Raw genomic sequence first — 23170 nt, 5'->3', positions numbered from 1 at the left:
CTCCTCCTCCTCCTCCTCCTCTCCACATGTGTGTTTGTGTTTGGTGGAAGCAAGGGGTGGCATTTCAGTTGAAAGTATGTTGAAAACCCCAATTCTGGCTCTGTGTGCCTGGTTTTGTTTGTGATGATAAATCTGACAATTTGTGACCTTTTAGAAAATATTTGTTAAGATTAGTTAACTCCGCCTGCTATACCGCAATAACCATGATATACCGTCATTTGGCAAGAAGTTTATCGTACCGTTATAAAACTAATACCGTGACACCCCTAGTAGAAGGGTGCCATTAAGGAGCCAGGCCAGCCAAAGTCAATTGAACTAAGTCAATACTTTGGGTGCACTTCTTTGGATAAAGTCCTTCACAAAGTCAGATAGTTCAAGAAAATAACTGAAGGAACACAAGCTGTTAAGCCTGTGCAAGTTCAGTTTAAATCAACTCAAAAAAGATAAGCCAGTGCACTTCTCAAGTGTGAAAGCACGACTTATGGCAAGAAGGTAAATACTCCAAGCCTCCACAGAACCTCTGGTTTGAAGAAAGTGTTCCAATTGCATTCCTCCTTCTTACAGCCAAGCAGACCCTTGTTCCTGGGCCTCAGTCATGGGGACAAGAGGGAGGACGTCTGGGGAGCTCCTGCAGGAGTACTCGGGAGGGGACTTGGTCAACTACGAATTTTCTTATATTCAACGGCTTTGTGGTATCAGCGCCTTTCAAACAGCACTGATGCAGAACGAATATCCCCGGTTGGACTTTTCTTCCTTCCTCAGTCCTGGGCTCTGGTGATTTCCTGCTTCTGGAGGGTCCTTAGGAGGCTCTTGGAGCTTTTGGCCAGATTCATTCCACGGAAGACGTTGCACTCGATAATGGCCACTCGACCCCTGGCATTGGTATTCCGCCGCACTGGAGAGGCACAGCAAGTTGAGGGCTGCGCCAAAGTGGAGTTTGTCTCTGGGCTAGTTGGACCAGCCCAAGGCGAGAAGTCGTTCCGTCTGGAGCTTTTCTTGTCGATTTTAAAAAGGAGGTCAGCACAGCAACAGGGCTTCATCGGGCACTTCAAGGTCCAAGAGGTTACAGCGGGCTTTTCGTCATGATTTCTTCTTCGGATGTTTCTTCCAGTGGTCGACTGCCTGTAGTCCCAAGAACCTCGTCTTTTCTCATTCATTCACAGCTCTAGGCTGTCAATCACCCAGCAGGGTGGCTGTCCTTCCAGACAGCCAGCCAGCCAATCAGGACTGGTTTCTTTCAGGCACACCATGAGACGAAGGACAGAGGACCATCCCTCACTTCCTGTCCTTCCAGACAGTGGAGCCAGGGGCAGGCTTTAGCGCTGATGCCCGCCAAAGGCAAAAACGTACAAAGTAAAAGCAAAGAAAGACCTTACAAACAGAAAATGGCAAAAAAAACACAACAGTGGCCATTTTGACAAAATGGTCACCCATGGGTTCTGTACTGCAGCAGAGTGCTCAGCCTACAGTAAAAATGCACATAGGTAGTAAAAAGTAAACCACTCCCACCAGCCATTTAAAGTAGTAAGGGTAACCAAAAATGTTACATGAGAAAGTAGGATAAGGGGCTACTAGATAGCCCCCCCTCAACCCCCCCAGCACTCCACATAAGATAGTGTGTGCTGGACCTAAAAAGTAAAAAGCTAAATAAGACCAATGCCACCTTACTATTCTTGGGAACAGTAGTTTACCGAAGAAAAGGTATTTAAACCTTAAGAGAAATCCAAGAGATTTCTCAGTGACTACACGGAGGATGCTCTGTGTCACTATTCAAAAATTAGATGCCTATGGAGTTTGTCAGACTGTAAAACCAGTGACAACAAAATCCTAGTCGGGGAAAAACACAGGAGGGAGCAAGAAAAAGGCCCCACTCATTCAAGAGTTAAAATTAAAAAAGTAGGTTCAGTAAAAAAGCTTGGGATCTCTAAAATGAAAATTCTCCCTAACAGACTATTTAGGTTTCCGCAAATGCCCATTCCCACAGGAGATGGGAATCCGACAACAGCTGGGGGAATCTTGCACCTGCTTCTGCTCATAAAACATTAATGTGGTGTTGTCCAACTGTATTTGGATGCTTGCCCTTCCCTCCCACCCACTCATCTGGGTGAGCGACACAGGAGGGTTAAAGCCTTGAGGGCCAAGCGATTGGTCCTGAGATCCAAGCCGCTTTGAATCGTAGTTAGGAAAACAGATAGACTTGAGGGAAATCCCTGCATGCCCAGAAACAGAAGAGTCCAGAAATGTGACAGATTGCTGCTTTATTTAGTCTAAGCAGGGATACACACAGATTTCACAGCTGTAAATGTACTCTCGGCTTATTACAGGTGGGCAGTGAGGTTTTAGGGTGCTGCGACCTCACAACCAAAAGATACATTCTTGCGAAATGGGATTGAGTGAACAGTATAGGCATAATTACAGTCTATAGGGAACAGATAATTTGATTGTTCTGGCTAGATCTGGTAGCTCCACCTGGCACCCTCATCCCCCAGGTCAGTGCAAGCCTTGTCAGTTTAGGAAGTTTACCAGCATGTGAGCAAAAATAATGGGTGGGGAAGGTGAGCTCAGAGCACCGCCTGCTTCTCATTGTTTCACCCCTCTGAATTCCCACACCTTGAGCAAGGACACTCCTTTCTCCATTTCGTTCATCTACTGTCTTCAATTTGATGGAAACGGCCTGATCTGTCTGAATGGGCTTTGTTCCCCAGCTCCAGGTCACATTTTCAGGTACCATAAAAATGATTTTCTCTGCTGGCATTTATGAGGCATTTCAGCCTTTTTGTCCTTTCAAGTGATCTATCTTTTTAAACTGAGTCGAGCCCTCTTCCCATGTGTCCTTGGCAGGGCTGGACATGTTGCCAGGCCTGTTTCGCATCTCTCAGAAAAGTCAGTGTATCAGGCCTCAGCCCTGTGTTTTGAGCTTTCCCAATTTCTTTCAATGCAGCTGTGGCTTCCATGTTGCTGATAATCACGCGAGCAAGCAGTTCATGAGTGTTTTTGCATGTGGCGAAAGTCTCTGCGGGTGTGTTCAGCCATGGTGTCTTTTCATGATAACTTTGGTGATGTAATACGGTAAAGGTCTGTGGGGCTGTTTCAGTTGGTGGCATCCGTCATCTTGGGGGTATGCTGGTTTGGGGGTTGAGAAGCAATGTTCTGAAGACTATAAACCCTGAATTTGAGCCGTTGAGTTGCACCAAACCAGCCACACAGAAGAGTGCATCCATGATCTTAAAAGGGCATTCCCCGATCATTGGTGATCTTAAGAGCCCAGCATAGAAGAGGCTTGTGTAATACATTTCCCAGAAGCAGCCGATCTGCTCAATAGCCTGTAACCTGCAGCCACTGAGAGTATAGGTGCTCTTGCAGTGGGGCACCAGTACTCAATTGTCCTAATACAAAATAGCCCAAAACCTATTCTTCGAAGTCCTTAGCCCTCCGTATGACACTATTCTAGAAAGTAGGCTCAAAATGCAGCCACAAAGTCTTTCAAACTAATAAGCCCTTAGCCTCCAGCACACCCCAAGCTTCAACACAAAATGCAAAACAGAGGGGGGTCTAGGAAACTACCAGCACAAACACAGCCCATTGACTTGTTCTTGGGTGGATGGCCCCAAGGAGAGTCTCAACCAAGTCTTTAGCTCACAGCCACTTTTCACAGAAGAAATTTCCCAGACCCCCCCTCTGTTTTGCAATCCATGTAACTTTGGGTCTCACCCCAAGTTACCAGGGGAATCCAGACGTGGAACCCTTGCTCACTGTTCTTAGAGAGGCACAGCTACACCTCACTGATGATGCCCAACTAGGCTGAAACACGTGTATGGGGTTGCTGTGGTACTCTTGTTCAGAGGAGAATTGCCTAGCATTTTGGTGCTGGACTGCCCATGGGCAGGACAAAGACTGATATGCAGGGAAATGTCTTCTCTGTGAAAAGAACAGCGAGCTAAAGATTTGGTTGAGACTCTCCCAGGGGCCATCCACCCAAGAACAAGTCAACGGGCTGCGTTCGTGCTGGTAGAGAGTTTCCCAGACCCCCTTCTGTTTTTCAACACAAAATGTTCCACAACGTGGCCAAAAGGAAGTCTTCAAAACCCAATCTTAAACGTCAATTAATACCGACAAATACAAGCAATTAACACAGGGAAAGTTTTTGCAGGTGCACACAGTCGGGAAACTTCCAGTTTTCACAGACACCCTCAAAGCGGAGGGTTTGTGCTCTGATGATACTTTGATCAGGTTTCCGTTCCATAAGCTCTCTCGCAGTTTAGTTACTTCAATGCTCACAGTAGCTCTCCCCCAGGCCTTGGGGTTCCTTGCACCCAACATTGCTCTCCAAGACTTCGGGTTTCGTCCAAAATACACAGGTCTCATCCACACCTTTGGTTTCTCAGTATTAAATTCAGTCGGTCTCTCCAGACCTTGGGCTAAACCGGTATGCTCTTCAAATCCAGCTTTCAGGATGCTTTTCTGGCAGACGATAAATTGCCCTCCTGCCAAAGGTCAATGAAGAAACATCTTTTCTCTGGCTTCACTCTTTCTGGCACTGTTCCCTTCACTAGTTTTGCCTGCGTCTTAGTAGGAATCTGTGCTAGCTCAACGTAAGCGGTACCTGCTCCGAGGTATCAAAGTCATGGTGCATCAAGAGCCGGTTGGAGAACATGCCTGTTTTCCCACAGGCTCTTTTCTCCTGCGTCCTTTTTATAGTTCCTCTGGCTGTTTTTTACACTTCTTGTAAACCAGAGAGATTGTGTGGGGCCAAAGTATTCTCGTTCTGTTTCCAATGGATATTTAAATCCATAATTCATATTGCCTGGTACTGGTGATAACATTTTGCATGTTCTTCCCCCTCTGTAAACGTAGCTGGTGGCGTTTCCACAATCTTGGTATTGTTCCTGCTTGCATGTACACTGCTCTGAATGAGCGGAGATCAACTGCAGCTCTGGATGTCAACTCTGATCACGGGATGCAAGTGCAACATCTACTTCAAGGTCACTTGGATGAAGCAGACTTCTATATTTTTTTTTCGCATGGTCCAATAAGTACATGAGGAATTTGTTTATTTCTGGACAGCCACAACAAGCTGGCAGAAACGGGGATATATGTATTATCAACATCCTTTTATTTTAGCAGGGGGAGGATGAGAAACGAGATCGGTAGAACAGAACCAGTTAACCTATTCTCCAGAGTTTCAGAGCATGTCCTGAGAAAGGTCCACAAACCGAAATGCATCAGCCAGCTAAGGTCTCAGCAAAACTAATATGGAGAATGAACCAAAATAAAATTGAAAGACTATTTCATACAAATCAGACATCACTGGTGTTCATCGGTGAATGACTATGAAATGATTGAACATAATTCTGAAATATGCAGTAGTATTCACTACATTCATTGGCGACCTCAGGTCTGGTGAAGGTTTCACCAGACAACCCTTTTGGTCAACACTGATCATGGGATCCACTGTCTGCCGAACTAGGGTGACAGTTCAGGCACTACTCTGTTTCTGCGCTCACGTCTTAAAATGGTGCTGTTGAGTGTCTTACAAACTCCTCTAGATGTTTCTAGCAGATATTATACCTGGACCAGGTTTAACGCTGGACTCCTGGGTGTTTATAATCAGAAAAGCCATATTAGACCAATACCCTTCAAGCCTTGATCTGAGGCAGATGTTTTTACCATCACTTCGCTGCGATTAGAAGTAGGGTGTTGGGAATACTTGGTGGGGAATTCTACCACGCAATAGGGGTGGGAACCTGCAAGATTCCACTCCTTCACATTCAAGTGGGCAGATGGGGGTCGCAGCAGGAACATCTCAACCCCTAGAAGCGCACCCCCTCACATGATCAGATGGTGAGCTATTGTAACTCACATGAACTAGTGTTAGGAATTCTTCTAGATCTCAAGATCAGAGTTCTATTAAAAAAAATCTAGGTGGTAGAGCATTAAGGCTTGCTCAGACTCAGAAGGGGCGAGTGGTCTATGGCTACGAGGAGACTCAGAGCACTACAATAATTCCAGTTAGACAGAACCAAAGTACCATCAAACAAATGTATGCATTCACCTTTAGGGATTCTGCTAACAGAACGTTAGGTAAGATATTCATATTCATGATAAATCTTCCTGACCTGTGTCAACCTCAGAACTATTTGCTTGGGCTTGGTAACTACTTTACCTTGTTTGCGGGTGCCGGGGGATATTCCACCCCCTCCAACACCCCCCCTCCCCGTCACCTAATCGTTTACTCCATAGTGTATGGTTGAATTTATAGTTTTCACCTTGGGGGTGAAGTCCTGCCTCTGGGTTTTACTGTATTGGTGTGCGTCCGCACATGCCACCATTTTGTTAATCTGTGCCACCATCTTGTTAGTCTGCGCCACCATCTTCTCCTGGACCGACACGCGTGGTCTGCGTGTCTGTCGTGGTACTGGCTCAAGCCTCTAGCCGTTTGCTTGCGAGCATAGGCTCGGACCTCCTCTGCACCTCAGGCATGGACCCGGTAGGCTGATTGCCCTCGGACATGGAGCCGGTAGTGCTACTTTGTAGGCGCCGCCTTAGGCATATGCGCTGTACTAAGGCAGAGCCCTTCAGGAGATTTCCCAGCACAAGAGCGGTCTAGCCCCTCAGCATCGGGAGGATCTGTGGATACCTCATCCATTAGATGGGTAGCTTGGTGAGCCTCAGTACCTTGGCTGGTGACAGGGCCCGCTTGGCTGCTTCCCGGGGAAGGAGTCACCTTTGCGGGGTGCTTTTGGGGAACAGAACACTTACCCATGGCCTTAATTTTCCTATGCACATACTCCTTGATTTGTTTGGGTGATCTGGAGAACAGCTCCCTCCACCTTGCAAGCCAGTTCTTAAGTGCCCTGGGAGTAAGGGTGTTGCATGACGAGAAGCCATACCAGCCGTGGTCTTCGCCCAGGTAGCAGAGACGGAGCGCGTGTAGATCTGACATCTGAAAGGGTCCGTCACCGGACGGGCACCTACTAAAGCCTGTCGGGGCCGACATCCGTCGAGGCAGGGTAAGGCACCAGAGGCCAGTGTAAATTAAAGTGTGTAATGGTTTATCAGATTTAAGGAAAAATGAAATAATAAATCAGAGGGACATGTCATAGGGGAAGAATTAGAAACGCATGGATTTAAGAGGGACAACAAAAGAAACCATATCTCAGGTGATGCAGGTCCGCTCCCGTCGACGCAGAAAAGAGGACTGAGGTGTGGCGCCAGAGGGCAGAGTTAAGGGAGCGCATGGTACCGGGCCAAGCATCTTGTGTGCAGCTAAATTTAAAGGGGAAAAGACTTTCTGGTGAAAAAGCTTCTATTCCCGTCCCTAGCAAGGGACACCCATGCAGTATAAAGGTGACGGGACTTCAATAAATAAAAAACGGAGGAAGGTGTCAGCTAAGAGCTGCATGAGTAGCATGACCACAAACGGGGATCCTATTATTGAGAGACCCCTGTAGATTCCGAACAAGGTTTAGAAACAAGAGTGAAGACTATCGGCCAAACAAAAGATTGAGTTCAATGCATCGCATGTAAATCTAAAACTGATTCATAAGCTCAAAAAAATACCTGCTCACTTTTCGCCCATATAGTAAGCCGGGAACATGTCGCAAGCCCTTATTTAATATAGTATAGCCAGCTGAAAAATATTATGCATTCATGTGAAGGCTTTATTATGACCAAGTAAGATGGGGTACATACCTGTGGGCTCTGCATCTCATAATCTGTGTGAGCAACTGCACTGTTGTAATATCTGTTGCTGTACCGATAATTGCGGTTGTCATTGGAAGAACCACTTGACCCTCCTGTGATAAAGTAAACAAGTCACAAGATAGTTAAGTTAATGTCACAAAACAATCAGCATTATAATAGCATGTTGGTTAAATGACAATGAAAAACCTTTTGAATGTAGACCAGACAACCCACCTGAACGTACAGAAATTAACAGAAAGGTTAGGGTTACGAAGGGTCTGAGGCAGGTGATACTGAGAATACAGGACCAACACAAAGGCTTAATGTTCGAGTAGGATTGGAATTTGATATTGAGAAGTTCGAACTATTGAGAGTGGATTATGATTAAGGGCATTTGTAAGTAAGGGGCTCTGGCTCCAAAATGTATGATGTAGTTTTCGGTGGTCTGACTTAACCCACACATTTCCTAACCTATTCAGAGCTACAGACAATTTTCTCTGGAAGGCTGGAGGATTTCATTAATGGTCCAAGGATGTGATGGGTCACATCCTTATTTCATACTGAACATGAAGGATGTGGATTAAGAGGGCTTTAGCACTCTAAGCTTAAACTCACAATTAGCAGGAATTATAGCATATTGCCAGCCTTCATCAAAAACCAAAGAAAAAGCAATGTTGGCTCAAGGTCTGCCATGTTACTTCACCACCCTCTTCAGTTTTTTGGCTGGAAATTACAGAAAAGTGTGTCTGGGACTGACCGACCAGGAGGTGTTGGACTATTTTCTACTTGTTGGTCAGATACCAATCAATGAGTCAACAAAATGTGTTCTCCAGTTTTAAAGCACAATGTGAGACTGGTGACATGAATGTGGACTAAATTAAAGTTACTCACTGTAGTGACTCACTGTGGGCATGCCCCAACATAGGGATGGTACCAGAACCTTTGGCAGCGAAAAATTGAGCATCCCCTTTAAATTTAGTCCAGTGCGCTGGGTGGGGTCCCCAAGACCCCGCCCTCCGGCACCTCACCTCAGTAACCTTTTAACACATCAGACGCTTTAATACCTGGATATACTGAATATTTAACCCCTTGGCATACAAGCGCAGAAAGGTGGGTGGGACGTATGGAGGAAAGGGCACTAGACTGAGTACTCTAGTCACTACAGAGAGTAACTTGAGTTACTCATACGTCCAGTCTCCTTTCCTCCATCCTTGGAGGGGGATTCCACTGAACAAGACCATAGTGTGGAGATTTGACAACCGGCCTCATTTTTAGGATGATGCAAAAAGGGAATAGTGCTTACAGAACAACGCCAAGTAGTCGCCCTGCTGATGACATGCCAGGAAGCATGGGCATGAATCCACTCAGGAACTGGCTTGCCCATGGTGGCGTATGCCTCCGAGATGGCCTCGACCATCCAAGGGGCGATAGAAGCTTTGGAAGCCTGGGGGACGTGCCCCCAAACATGAAAAACAATGCCTCAGACTTCCTAAAAGATTTTGTCTGAGAGGTAGAACTTGAGTACTCTTGAGGTCCAAGGAATGCAGCGCCCTTCTGGCATCCGAATGCGGGTTTGGGAAGAACACCGGCAGGCAGAGCTGACTCGAATGGAATGGCCACCTTAGGCAGAACATTTGGATGGGTGCCAAGATGACCTTGTCGTTATGAAACTTGAAGGGTTCACATGACGACAAAGCCTGCAGCTCGCTGAAACTGCGTGCTGAAGTGAGGGCCACCAGCAACAGTCTTCAGCATAATAAGCCTGATGTCCACTGAAGCCATCGGCTCAAAAGGCTTGTGCTGCCAGGCTGCAAGAACCACATTAAGGTCCCAGACAGGATGAGGCCTGTGTACCCTAAGAAAGTCTGGACAACTTAAGACCCTTAAAATGGCCTTAACCATGGGGTTGGCCACTGAAGAAATATGCTATGTGGAATTCTTGTAGGCCCCAATGGCCACCAGATAGGTGTGGCAGCTACTGGCCTGAACGTTGGAATGGCCAGATGTGCAGCAAATGCTAGCAAGTCATCCAGGGAGCAGGTGAGAGGGTCAAGCCCCTTATCACGAACCCAGTGGCAAAATCTTGTCCACTTAACTCTTGAGCTGAGCCTGCATGGCCTCTTGAATGATGTCCCAGTTATCGTCCGAGAACTGAGCATGGTGAAGTCTCAGCGGGTTAGGAACCAGGCCACTAGGGCCAGCCTGGCCAGAACCATGTGCTCTACTGCCCAGCCCTGCTGCGTCAGGAAGCCCCTGCTGTGGAACAGAAGATGGACTGGTCCCTAGGCACACAACTGTAGCAGATCTGAGAACCATGCCCTTGACAGCCAGTGTAGGGCTATCAGGATGAGGCCGCAGGCCACTGATAACCAGAACTTGCGGAGGGTCCGCTGGAGCAATTGTGAAGAAGGAACATTTGCAGCCATGCCAGCAGATCTGGAAGGCGGCTCGCAGAGACCTCTGACCCGGCCCGCCTAAGGGGCACCTGGTCTTCAGAGGAGATGCAAATAAGTCCAGTTGCGGAAAACCACATTTCTGGAGTTGATGTGTAACTCCCATTTGTAAGTGTTGAACCCCAAGCAGCTGAGTTGGTCCGCTTCTGCATGGCTGTCCCCCGAAAGATGAACAGAGGAAATCCAAATCCCTTGGTTAAAGGCCCATTGCCAGATCGCCACCTCCTCCATTGACAGGTGGGAACAGGTGCCACCCTGCTTGTTCAGGTAAAACATTGTCATGGAGTGGTCGGGCCTGACCAGAACCACAGTGCCCCTGATGAGGTATGAAAGCCTTGAGCGCCAGGCCCACCGGTTTGAGATTGAGCAGGTTGATCTGCTGAAAGACCTCTGCCCTGGACCATGAGCCATGGATGGAGTAGCCCTCTTGAGTCGCGCCCCACCCCAGCCAAAAAGGGAGGAATACGTTGTCACAGGGTGGGGTCCGGCTGGATAAAGCAGGCTCCCACTACCACATTGCCGTCCGATAAGCCACAAGGGAATATCCGGGAGGGGGGGAGTTGGGAGGATTGGAATGCTGTCCAACTGAGACCATGTCTCCTGGTCCCAATTGGCCGCCACATGAAGCTGGAGGTGTCTTATCTTAAGGTGGGTGTGCTGGACCGCGAGTTGCACAACACCATCAGTCCCAGAAGCTGCTGGGACCACCATGCCAAGGTGGTCAAATTTGCCAGAAAGTGCTGTAGGAGCCGTTCGGGCGTGGGGAATACTCGCTGTACTGCCGTATCCCAGCGCACTCCAAGAAACACCAGAACCTGGGCCGGAGTCAGCTGCTACTTCCGCCGGTTGAGGGTAAAGCCCAACTGGTAAACCATCTGCCAGCCATTGGCAGGAGTGCACCGCCCCCTCGGGAGAGCTGACTCTGAACAGCTAGTCATCCAGATAAGGGTACAAGTGATGGCCCTCGAGGCGGAGGAGACCATCCACTGCATTAATCAGCTTTGTGAACACACGAGGAGCAAAGTGGAGGCCAAAAGGCAGCACCTTGTACAGGAAGTGGTAAGACAATTGTGAACCGCAGAATGTTCTGATGCAGCTGGTAAAAGGGAACATGCAGATACGCATCCTTGAGGTCTAGGGAACACATCCAGTCCCCTTCACACAGTGACTATGTGCGCAGGAGTAATCATCTTGAAGTGTTAGAGTGGTAAAGACAGGTTGAGAAATGAAAGGTCCGGGACTACCCTCAGGCCAGCCTGGTTCTTCTTTGGCAACGCAAAAAGCCTGGAGTAGAAGCCAGAGCCCCTGTCTCACTGAGCACCCGGCCACACCACCTGCATCTCCAAAAGAGAAAGGGTCTCCCATAAAAGGGCCAGGGACCCTATCTGAAGCAGAGGAGGAGAGAAAGGTAGAGGAAAAGGAAGACTTAGGCCCATGAACACTATAGAAACAATCCAAGGGCTCTTAAAACAATGCTTCCATCTGTCCTAGAAGAGAGCCAGCCGACCCCCTACAGGCAAGTTTTGTTCCCTGACCTTTACGTCACTGCTTTTTGGTATTTGAGGTGGCAGCGGAGGTTGGGGGGAGGGACCACACAAAGTCCTCTGCTTCCTCCTCCTGTGATCACTAGGCTACCCGTCAGACCTCCGTGCACCACAATACCGAAACCCTTTGAAGCCGGGGAAAGCGCATGCTTGGAAGTTGGTCCTGCCTTGAGACTGAAGGAAGGGCGTCCTCCCTGGCTTAATCAGGATGGTCAAGGTTGTGTTCTTTTTAAGTAAACTCATCATCGCTGGATGACCGAAAAAGATCAGAGCCCTCGAAAGAAAGGTCCAGTATTCTCTCTTGCACATCAGACGAGATTTTAGTGGCATGCAGTCAGTCTCATCTCGAGCCCAAGGCACAGCTCTGATGGCTGCGTCGATGTGGGAGACTGCTAGGCAAGATTGTATGCAGTACCCTTTGGGTGCACCACAACAACCCTGACCTCCTGGCAATAGAAACCCAACCTTTGGTATAAATCTGCACTACACAGGTTGGTAGCGTGTGGCGCAGCCATGCTTATCTCAAGAGGGGTCAATGTGAGCTGTAGGGGAGTTAGAGTTTCACAGTGACAAGTATTCAAATATACTCTTACACACAAGGTTTCTTGATAAAGCCATTATTAATGTATCAGTCAGTTAGAATAAGTCTGCTTCAGAAGGGGGCAATATAAAACTCAGGTGACTTCAATAGCTAGGGTGCCCGGGATATTAATGCATCACTGTTGCATTTTAGATAAGCTTAGGAATAGGTTAAAGAAAAAGGTTATTAGAACATACAAGAGAGCACAAATATTCTCAAGCAGGCAAATACTTTTGGATTCCCCAACATGAGTTATTCAGTGCAACAAGCTAAGCCGAAGTCAATGGGCAAAAGTCTATGAGCTGAAACAGTCTTTGCACAACTTCTTTTAGAAGTCTTTGAAGAAAAAGAATCAATGTAGGGCCACAAGCTGTTAGACTTGTGAGTTGTAGAAGATGCAAGCAACTCTACAGTAGGAGGCAAGTTCTCTCAGACTTAACAGTACCTTTGGATTGAAGAAAAAGTGCAGCAGAGGACTTCTGTTCCTGTGCAGCTCTGCAGCTCTCTCTGTTCCTGGGTCTCAGTCGTGGGGACAAGAGGGAGGGCTTCAGGGGACTCGTGCACTGCAGAGGGACAGTCACCGCTCACAACCAGCAATCTTCAAACAAGTAGCACATTCAGTGTTTCAGCTCCTCGCGACTACTGCGAATAACCCAGCGGTTCTTGGCTGTCGAGATGGCCTTTTCTTGCTTCTGGGGTCCTGTACTCTGTTGAGGGGGCTCAGGCTCAGTCAGTACTGCTTCCTGGGAGTCCAGAGGATCTTCCTGGAGCTCTTGGCCAGCTTAAAAGCAACGCACAAGAACTGGTGCTCCTCTCCCTGGCTTATTCGGTTTCCAGCAGCAACTCTGGAAATTCAACCAGCTCCGAGAGGTTGTCCAAGTGGCTTACTTTGGAGTGGATTGGTCCCACCAATTCAAAGGGAGAAGTCGTCCTTGCAGGAGCTTCTGTCGATACATAAGTGGAGTTTCAGCAAAGCAGCAGGGCTTCACCGGGAAAACCAACGGTCCAGGAGTGGCAGCAGGCGTCTTCTTCAAATTCTCTTAGGATTCCTTTGTCCAGTAGTCCACTCTGCTTTCCAAACCAAAAAGCCTCGCCTTCTATGCATCTTGCTCCCAATCATTCCAGCCTAGCTGTCAGCGACCCAGCAGGGTGGCTGTGCTTGCCGGACAGTCAGCCGGCCAATCACCACAAAGTGCATTTGGGTCTCCTAGGAGACTAAGCACAGGGAGTTTCGGGCACCTCCTTCACTTCCTGCCCCCGCCAGACACCCTGGAGCCAGAGGCAGGTTTCACTTGTGAAGCCCGCCAAAGACAAAAACGAACAAAGGGACCAAACCTGGTTTGGCGCGCAGAGTAAATCTCAAGAAGGACCTTTCCACAAAGAAAAGGCAAAAAAAGACGACCAGGGCCATTTTGACAAAAATGGCACCCATGGGTGCTTTACCATGGCTGTGAACGCCACCTGCGGTAAAATCCCATAATGGTAGTAAAACGTGAACCACTGCCACCAGCCATTCCGTGAGGAAAAGGTAACAAAAATGTTACATGAGAGGCTAGCCAAAGGGGATACTAAATAACCCATCCAGCGCCCTATTGTAAGATGGTGTGTGCTGGGTCTAGTAAGTTACAAATGTAAGAAGTCCATTTCACTTTACTGCTCTGGGAAACGGTAGTTTATCCCAGAGAAGGTATTTAAACCTTTGTGAAATTTGAAAGACTTCCCTGTGTCACTGCACAGAAGGTGCTGTGTGACAATGTAAAATGGAGTTTGTCGGACTCCACAACCAAAAGAAACAAAGTACAAAATCACATTAAAATACGAGAGTGGGAAAAAAAGGTCTCTCCCCAGGTTAAATAAAATCAAGTCCTCAAAATCCAGCAAAGTTGCTGGGGGTCTCTAAGGTAGAGGGAATTGGCACATTTCTGAGAATTCTCCCTAACAGAGACCAGAGAATCCATGAGGTCCTGCGAAACTACCAGGGTGTCCACCAGGCCGGACTTAAAGGAGGCCTGCGAGGCAGAAACCCCCCTTCCCCCAGCTGTCGACACAGCTTCTGGTTCTCCGCTGCTAGGAGGGCATCAGAGTTGGCTTGCCACAAATGTAGCCCTGAGATGGCATACCAGCTTTTTCCAAAAGACTCAAGGGCTTTGTCCTCTTTGGACAGACAACTTGAGGCGGCACTGGCAGGGGAAGATGACGAAGATGAGAACTTGGAATAGAAGGAGGCCACTGCCACCACTGAGGAGTGTTGCTAAGGGTGGGAGGCCAGGAGGACTGGCTCCCATCCAAGAGCCTGAACAGGCTGTCCAATTTCTGAGACACCAGAGCCTTAGACACTCCCCCACACCCCTCCAGATATGAAGATAGCTGTGAATCCATCTGCGAGGGATGCGTTGGTGGCATAGAAGGCGGCAGAGGAAGAGAAATTAGAAGCGGAGGAGCGAGCGCTCAGAGGCGGTGGCACCTCCCGAGGGATCACTTCCTTGACTATACCCTTGAGGAGCCTCATCTGGGGGGAGCGCTTAAGGATGAGGAAACGCCGAGAAGTGATCCTCGTAGGCTGCCAGATCCCGAGGGGCACTGGGCCTCTTTTCCTGATCACAACACCTAGGAGCCTGTGGCGTGTAACCGTATCCCTGTGGCGACCAACCGCCTGTACCAATAAGCCCACTGCCGCCACAGGGGAAGGGGACTGCAACTTTCTTGCATGGCCCACTCTGTGGGCAAAGGACCGGGAAGGCCCGAATCCAAGCTGGCAGTCGGCCTAGCAGGCTCAACCACATGCATGTCTGCCATCTTGGGGCCTTGCATCACGCCCTGGTCGGGAGGACATGAATGCCCTGTGCCAGCTCAGACATTGAAGGACACTCCTTTGCCCTCGAACATGAAGCCAAAACCTCAGATGGCTCCGATGGGTCCGGTAGGCTCAGAGCCCTCGGCCTGGCAGGTGCGACCGATAGGACTGTTCCGGAGAACAAGCCCTGATCAACCAGTCATTGAGGTAGGGGTAGCTATGAATCCCCTCCCTCCCTCCTTAGACTCGCCGCCACCACTGCCATAAGCTTTGTGAACGCCCTAGGGGCTGAGTTGAGCCCGAATGGCAGAACCCGAAACTGATGAGAACCACCAACTGCGAACCTCGGGTACTTCCTGTACCTGAGATGGATGGGCACATGAAAGTAAGCATCCTGAAGGTCCAATGACACCAACCAATCCTGGCGTCAAAGGGCCTAAAGGATCTGTGAAAGTTACCCCGTTGAACATGTCCTTCCTGAGGAACTTCAAGCATCTCAAGTCCAAGATGGTTGCACTCCTCTGTCCTTGGGGATTAGGAAAACGGGATAGTACCAACCCTGGTTTCTCTCTTCTGCAGGTACCAGTTCTATTGCACCTTTCTCCAATATTATTAGAATTTCCTGTTGAAGGAGCTGATCTGGATCCAAAGAACATTGAGCTCTTGGGGGGCAATGTGGGGGTTTCTTTACGAATGGAAGGCAGTAACCGTAGGCCAGTGTTTGTAGCACCCATGCATCCGAAGTTATGCCTCGCCAACTCTGGAGATGTTGTGACAGTGTGCCTCCTACCACCGATTTGTGGGTGAGGGAGTCAAAGGGATTTTGCTGCTGCAGCAGAAGGCAATTCGGCAGTTTCTGCACGAGGAGCCCTTCTCTAACCCCTTTGAGAGAATTGCCCTCTTCCTCTTGAAATGCAGGAGTTGAAGCGAAAAGGACCTTGTCCTGAATATTGTACAGGTTGCCTTATAGCTGCCCCTAGAGATTTAGCTGCTGCTCTTGAAGCTTGCCCAAGCTGCTGTCAGCTTCCTCACCGAATAAATGAGTCCCATTGAAGGGCATGTCCAGCAGATGTGCCGTAACATCTAGCGTGAAACCGGATTTCCTGAGCCATGCCAATGCGTCTTGACAGTACTAGCAGCCATAGATCTACTCAAGAGTCCAGATTATCCAGACTAGATTATAATGATGGTCTCCTGGCATCCTTTCCATCCTCAATTAGATTTAAAACCCATCCCTCCGGTACATGGTCTGCTGCTAGGGCTAGGGCAGCCACTCCCCAAAGGGTGTGTGTATTTCACCAGGGCACTTGTAGCATTGGCAGACTTTAGTGCCATACGGCCTGCACTGAACATTCTCTTCCCCAACGCATCAACCTTTACATCGTCCTTGTCAGTAGAAGTGGAAGGATAAGCTGAAGACATAGAAGAAGCTGTCGCACTCTGAACCACTAGGCTTTCTGGTGTTCGATGCCTGTTGAGGGGAGGATCTACAGAAGCTGTTCTGTATTTCTTTGCCAGCAGTGTGTTAACTGGAGAGACTGGATCTGGTTTCAGCCAATTCTCCAATCACTCCCCCTCAAAGAAGTGAGAAATGGTAATACTGCTTCTTTTACTGCACCACTATCCAATATATCAGTAAGGTTGTGTTTTTCCACAATTGCAGGTGGTTTTGGGCACCCAAGATAACCGAGACTTTACAGATTACTGTCCTGTAGGATGAATCTGAATATCCAGCCATCTCTGGGTTCCCAAAGTCAGTTTCAGAGATGTCTCCCAACTGCTGGTTTCTTTTAGTGTCTACAATATTAAAATGTTGGACTCTTGAGAAATAAGCTCCTCTCGATCACTGGGTGTTCCAAATTCATACCCAAATGGAGCTTGGTCTTCCTCCTCCTCGAAGATTGAGCCCCATAGACCTAAAGAAATCTGGTCTAGGCAAAGGTTTAAAAGACTCAAGTTAGTTGAGGGCTTTAAAGGCTTCGAAGGCACAGAGTGCCCGATTGAGGCAAGGGAGATGAGGGACTCAACTACTTTGGAAGTGACCAGTGAATGTTTCAACAGCTTCAAATGCCTTAATGGTTTGGGTGAAATACTAGACCGCTTTGGCAAAAGCATCAAGACCAGAGTTGAAGGCCCTGAACCCTTTTCCTCCGAGGAGGAAGAGGACTTTTTCATATTCTGTGTCAATAAAGACTCCTTTGAATTGGGTGTCGAAGAGCACATCTTCCCAGGCTCTTAGGCATGTGAGAAGGAGACACATCAGACTCCCTACTGGTCTTTTTAGACATGGAGGGGTGGCTTGATTTGACTCCTTGAGAGGGGCACTCTGAGGTGCCTGCCTCTGAAAAATGTTGAGCATTTTTAGGCAGAAATCTTCCCATTCTGCAGGAGTTGAAGATTTGTTTCTGAAAAGACTATTGGGAGAGGAAGACGACGTAAACTAGGATCTATGGCGTTGCTTCTTGTCTTTTTGTGAGATGACAAGCGTTGTGACCTAAATCTGGAGCATCTTTGGTGTTTAGAGTGCTTTCTCTCAGGGGGCACATTCCTTGGGTCGGAGTACGATTTTCTTTTTGACAGGGTAGTAAAGGGGGATTTGAGAGAGGACTTACCTGCTTCAAGTTTCCCCTTCCTTTCCTGTAAGGCCTGGACAGTCATGGACTGGTGCGTGCCACAATCCACTTTGTGGCCTATCCCCAGACATCACAGGCAGAGTCGGTGCAGATCTGTAATTAACTTTTTGGCCCCAGTGTCAGCATACTGTTTAAACACGGTCTTCGGTGTCAGGGACATGTCGAGTAGATGTTGAATCGACTGTTTTGAGGTTAAACTTAGAATTTTAGCTGAAGTGATCGCTCAGACGAACACTATCATGCAGAAAAAATAGGACTGAAGTAACAGTCACCACGCGTGTTTCATATAACAGTATCAAACGCCACGGCAGAGGAAGTTACGGAGGCCGTTGAGGGCCATGATTTGACGCTGCACTACGCGAGACCTTATGCCACAGAGTGTGTGTGGGCCAGGAATGGAGTGGGACTTTCTGATCCCACTTCACACCTGTGGTGCCAGAAAGTCTAGGTGTCAGGGTGAAACGTGAAACCAGTAATTGTCCCTGACTGGCCGCCCATTACTGGCTGTTTGAATGGTGCAGTTGCTTACCATTTGTGCGCTTGGACTTTGGATAAGAAGAATACCTCTGCAGCCATTTCTTTAGATCATTGTTGGAGCCAAGAATCCCTCAAAGAAGAACAGCCCGCTGAAGATCCGAAGACCACTCTTGAAGAGGCTCACCATCCCATCCCTTCCTGCGTTTGGCCCAGTGAGGCCCTGTTTGACTACCTAATCTCCGAAGACCCTGAGCGGTGCCTTCAGCCCTTCCACTAGTGGGACCAACTAGCCTTGACTCCTTAGCGAGGATCCTGCCTTTGTGAACCTTTGGATCTGTCCCTGGACTGCCAGTGGACTGACCAGCTCCCACACCACAGGCTTCGCCATTCTGCAGTCAAGCCCAGAACTTCGGTGTTCATCAGAGTTAGGAAAGATCCCTCTTTAGGCAACTATCCCTCCATAGTTTCTATGGACCCCAAATCTTTTGGCTTCGTTTTTTAATATGTTCTGGGTTTTTTTTCCAGGGAAGGAAAGCCTTCCGCTTCACTTCCCCCACCTGTTAATTTGTTAGGGGGGACAAATCGGTCCTTCAGCCTATCATTACTTATTTCTTTTAATGTTTTAACTTTTTAACACTGCACGCAGCATCTTATAATGCAGTGCAATGTGATGCTTTCATATAGCCCTAACCTTCTACACTTGGGATTTTTGATTACTTTTATATGTGCCTAAAGACAAGCTGGTTACAGCAACTATATTTTAACCCTTTTCGTGCTTTTTCTAGTGCGCATATTCACATTTACAGTGTATGCATACTAAACGTAGCAAGTGCTCTAAAAAGGCTACGCCACAAGACTTTCACTTGTTCTTTGGCCATATAGTAGTTTTTCCTTTTTCCAAGATGGATTTTGGATGAGAAGATGACTGGCAGCCCTTTATTCAGATCAGCGTTGCAGCCACAAATCCCTTGTAGAAGAACAGCGGACTGAAGATCCGAAGTAGACGCCTGAAGATGCCCAGCATCCCGGTGAAGCCCTGATCTGCAAAAGGCCCTATGCAGTGCTTACTTAACTGGTGGGACAAAATAGTCTCTACGTGTTCGGGCAGCCAGCCGTCCTGTGCCTTCGGAAGTGTGCTTGGACCACCCAGTGGACTGTCCAGCTCTCCAGTAGGCTACCACGCTAGAACCACCGCCGTTCTCCGAGTTTTCAGATGGAACTGCAGTGGTTGCCAGATTGCGTTATAAATCTCCGTCCTGCCAGATTTCAGCCTTCAAATCTCAAAGGATCCTGTCCTGGAAGGACTTCAATAACTGACTGGAAGTAAGCCTGCGTTGTCTGTGTGCGGCTTTGGTTGCTGGAACGCGCTTTCCCCCATCCTGTGAAGTGTCCTGAAGAGGGCTGCATCAGTGCATCCTGCATTTTGCCATCACCAAGGGTTGCACTCTGCTCCTGGACATAACCAGAAACATCCTTGCACCTGCCATTGCTGGGCACCTCTCCCCAGAACCAATGGCTGGGAAGGAACAAGGTATTTACCTGTAACTGTTGTTCTCCAGCATGGGGGTCTGGCATGGATTCAAATGCTCATGAATATTCCCCGTTGTCAGGCAGGGAATCCTCGGTAAAGAAAAAATCAGTTTCAGTTTTGTTTCTGAACTGTCTTTCTACTAGTAACCAATCACTTGTCTCTGGGTCATACTGCCCCCAGCCAATGGCTGCCCTCTACCTAAGCCCATCCTCTGGCAGCCATCTTCTGATTTGGTACCTTGTAAAGTGGCAGTAGGACCAAGAGAAGAGCCGCAGAGGGGTAGGAGGGAGGGTTCGCATGTGAATCCATGCCAGACCCATGCTGGAGAACAGTTACAGGTAAGTAACTGGTTCCTTCTCCAGCATGGGGTCTGGCATGGATTCACATGCGCATGAATACAAGTATACATAGCAGTACACACATGCACAACCATCGGAAGTGGCAAGGCTCAACATTAAGAATATCAACAACTCAACATTAAGCATCTCTTCCCTCCTCACCAGCCCGACCTTGAGGCGAACGGGTTGCGCAGCACTGCTTGGCCGACTCTGGACTCCTCCCTGAAATCCCGGTCGACGCAGTAGAATCTTGTGAAGGTGTGTGTCAACCTCCACTAGCAGCCCTGAAGATGTCCAGCCGGGTCACACCAGACAAGAACGCCGTGGTAGCAGCAATCGCTCTGGTTGAATGGGCTCTCAGACGGCCAGGCAAAGGTCGGTTTGCCAACCGGTGACAGTGAAGCAGCCGGAGAGCCATCTGGAAATGGAAGCCTTCAAGAGGGCCTTCCCTTGGTTCACAGGTCCAAAATTCACAAACAGCTGTGATGTCTTCCGAAGGGCCTTCGTGCGGTCCACGTAGAACTTCAGCGCTCTAGCCACATCCAGCGAGTGCAATGGCCTCTCAGCCGGCGACTGGAAGAAAACAGGTAGCACCAAGGACTTGTTGAGATGGAAGTCCGACGGCACCTTGGGCATGAAGGAGGGGTGCGTCCTCAGCCCTACCCTTGTCTGATGGAATGTCAGGTACGGCAGTTTACACGAGAGGCCCTGGATCTCTCCCACTCGCCGTGCGGCGGTGATGGCCACAAGAAACGCCATCTTCCACAACAAGAACTTCAACGGTGCCGCATGCAGAGGCTCGAATGGCGGCCCCATGAGTCTGGCCAGCACTACGTTGAGCTCCCACGCCGGGGTCGGGGCCTTCACCGGCGGGAACGATCGGAACATCCCTTTCATGAATTCCTTCACCAGGCGATGGGACCACAGAGATGATAGTCCCGGAGTTCTGGTGTAGCGGGAGATAGCCGCCAGATGGATCTTGAAAGAGGCATGTGCCAGCCCCGCCTTTGCCAGCGATAGCTAGTACGGCAGCACTTGAGGGGCCGTAATCCGTAGAGGGTTAATCTTCGGTGCACGGCAACAGACAGAGAACCTCTTCCATTTGTGTCCGTATTACTTGAGAGTCGAGGACCACCTGGACTTTGCAAGTACCTCCTTGCAGTCGCCAGGATATCATACGCTCCAAACTCTAGTGCTGCAGGAGCCAGGCCTGCAGGTTTAACGATCCTGGATCGTAATGGAGGATGGCGCCTCCTTCCCTGGAAAGAAGATCTGTGTCGGTCGCAAGATTGGCCGCAGGGGACGCGGACATGTCCAGAAGGTCCGGGAACCAGATCTGCCTCGGCCATGCCGGGCGACGAGAGTCATCCTGCACCGGGACCATCTGAGTTGACTGATGAGACGTAGCAGCAAAGGCAACGGGGGGGGAACGCATACAGGAACAGGCCATCCCAGGGGAATGAGAAGGCATCGCCCATGCTCCCTGGCTGGGGAAACTGTGCTTGCGAAACTCCGGCACTTGGCGATCGTCGCGAATAAGTCTATCTGGGGATTGCCCCATCGTCGGAATAGGAGATCCACCTGATGCTACCGAAGTTCCCACTCGTGGCACGAGCGTAGCTCCCTGCTGAGCAAGTCGGCGATGGTGTTCTTTATTCCTGCCAGGTGGAAGGGGAGCAGGAACATCCCTTGGGAAACGGCCCAGTGCCACAGGTCCTGTGCTTCCTTGGATAGGGCTTGGAATCTGGTGCCCCTGCTTCTGGATGTAGAACATCGTGGTGGTGTTGTCGGTGAAGATACTTACCACTTTGCCTTTTGAGGGTCGGGAGAAACGACCCGAGAGCCCAGAACACGGCTCAGAGCTCCAGGACATTGATGTGTAGAGATCTCCCCATCCCTCCAGGGAGGCGCCCATCAGTTTCCTGATGCGCCGGGGTCTGGAAGTCCATGCCCACCGCTAGGTGTGCATGGTTGCCCCACCACTGGATTGCTCGTCAGAAAGTCTCGTTGAGACGGATCCTGTCTTCGAAGCTGCCCGCCGCTTGCCTCCAACGGGCATCGAGGAACTCCTGTAGGGGTCTCATCCGCAGCCTGCATAGGCGCACAAGGTAGATGCACGAGGACATCATGCCGAGCAGCGACTTGATGGACCTCACCCTGGCCACGTCCATGGTCAACAGCAGTTTTACCTTGCCCAAGATGGCTTTCGTCCTCTCCTCCGACAGTGAAGCCAATCGCGCCATTGTGTCGAGCCTGGCTCCCAGGAACAGGGCAACTTGCGACTGTACCAGGTGTGATTTCGCAAAGTTGATCGAGAATCCCAAATCTGTGAGAAGCTGGACAGTCTTTGCTGTGTGATCGACGGCAAGTTCACTTGCCCTTGCTCGGATGAGCCAATCGGCCAGGTAGGGGTAGACCGGGATCCCCTGCAGGCGCAGCCACGCCACCACTGGTGCTAGGCACTTGGTGAACACCCTGGGCGCCGACTTCAATCCGAAGGGAAGGGCCTTGAACTGATAGTGTCGTCCTTGGACCACAAATCGCAGGAATTTGCAATGTCCCTTTAGGATGGGGATGTGAAAGTAGGCATCCTCCAAGTCCAGTAACTATAGGAAGTCGCCTTTCTCCAGCTGTCCCAGCACGTGCTAGAGGGTGACCATCCGGAACTTCTGGGACTTGATGTACTTGTTTAGACAAAGGTCCAGGATGGGTCGCCACCCGCCGGTCTTCTTTCGGACGAGGAAGTATCGCGAGTACACTCCAGAGCCCCGGAGCCTCTTTGGGACGAGTTCTATGGCTCCCTTCCTTAACATCGCTCGTACCTCCAGAAGTAGTTGTGGGACATGGTTTTCCTTTCTGGCCATGGGTGGAATGCAGGGACACCTCTTTCGGAATTCCAGGGTGTGCCCGCGTGCCAGTGCATCTAGCACCCAACGGTCGGTGGAGATGGACTCGCACATGCCGACGAATTTCGACAACCGGGCTCCCACTGCGGTGCTTCATTGGAGGCCCGACCCCACGGCCGGTTCAGTCCTGTTTCGCCGCGGCCTTGCCGACGGGAACCTCCTGTCTTGCCGTGTCCTCTGTAGGACTCCTGCGATGAGGAGCGGGCTACTTGGCGGTATGAGGAACCACCA

The 23170-nt window shown here is 49.5% G+C and overlaps 1 protein-coding gene across 1 annotated transcript in view; it reads right to left on the bottom strand.

The window, feature by feature from the left end:
• The window catches only part of LOC138452392 (dual specificity tyrosine-phosphorylation-regulated kinase 1B-like), a 526499-nt gene that overhangs the window by 11176 nt on the left and 492153 nt on the right, over positions 1 to 23170 (bottom strand). The window contains exon 10 of the mRNA XM_069604969.1: positions 7693 to 7796. Within this exon, the coding sequence (XP_069461070.1) occupies positions 7693 to 7796 (104 nt within the window). The remainder of the gene's footprint in view (positions 1 to 7692; positions 7797 to 23170) is intronic.

The sequence above is a fragment of the Ambystoma mexicanum genome, chromosome 1p (genome assembly GCF_040938575.1).
Source record: "Ambystoma mexicanum isolate Mex_15411 chromosome 1p, UKY_AmexF1_1, whole genome shotgun sequence".
Classification (NCBI taxonomy): Eukaryota; Metazoa; Chordata; class Amphibia; order Caudata; family Ambystomatidae; genus Ambystoma; species Ambystoma mexicanum.
The sequence above is the reverse complement of the archived record's forward strand: the minus strand, read 5'-3'. Positions and strand labels throughout refer to the sequence as shown.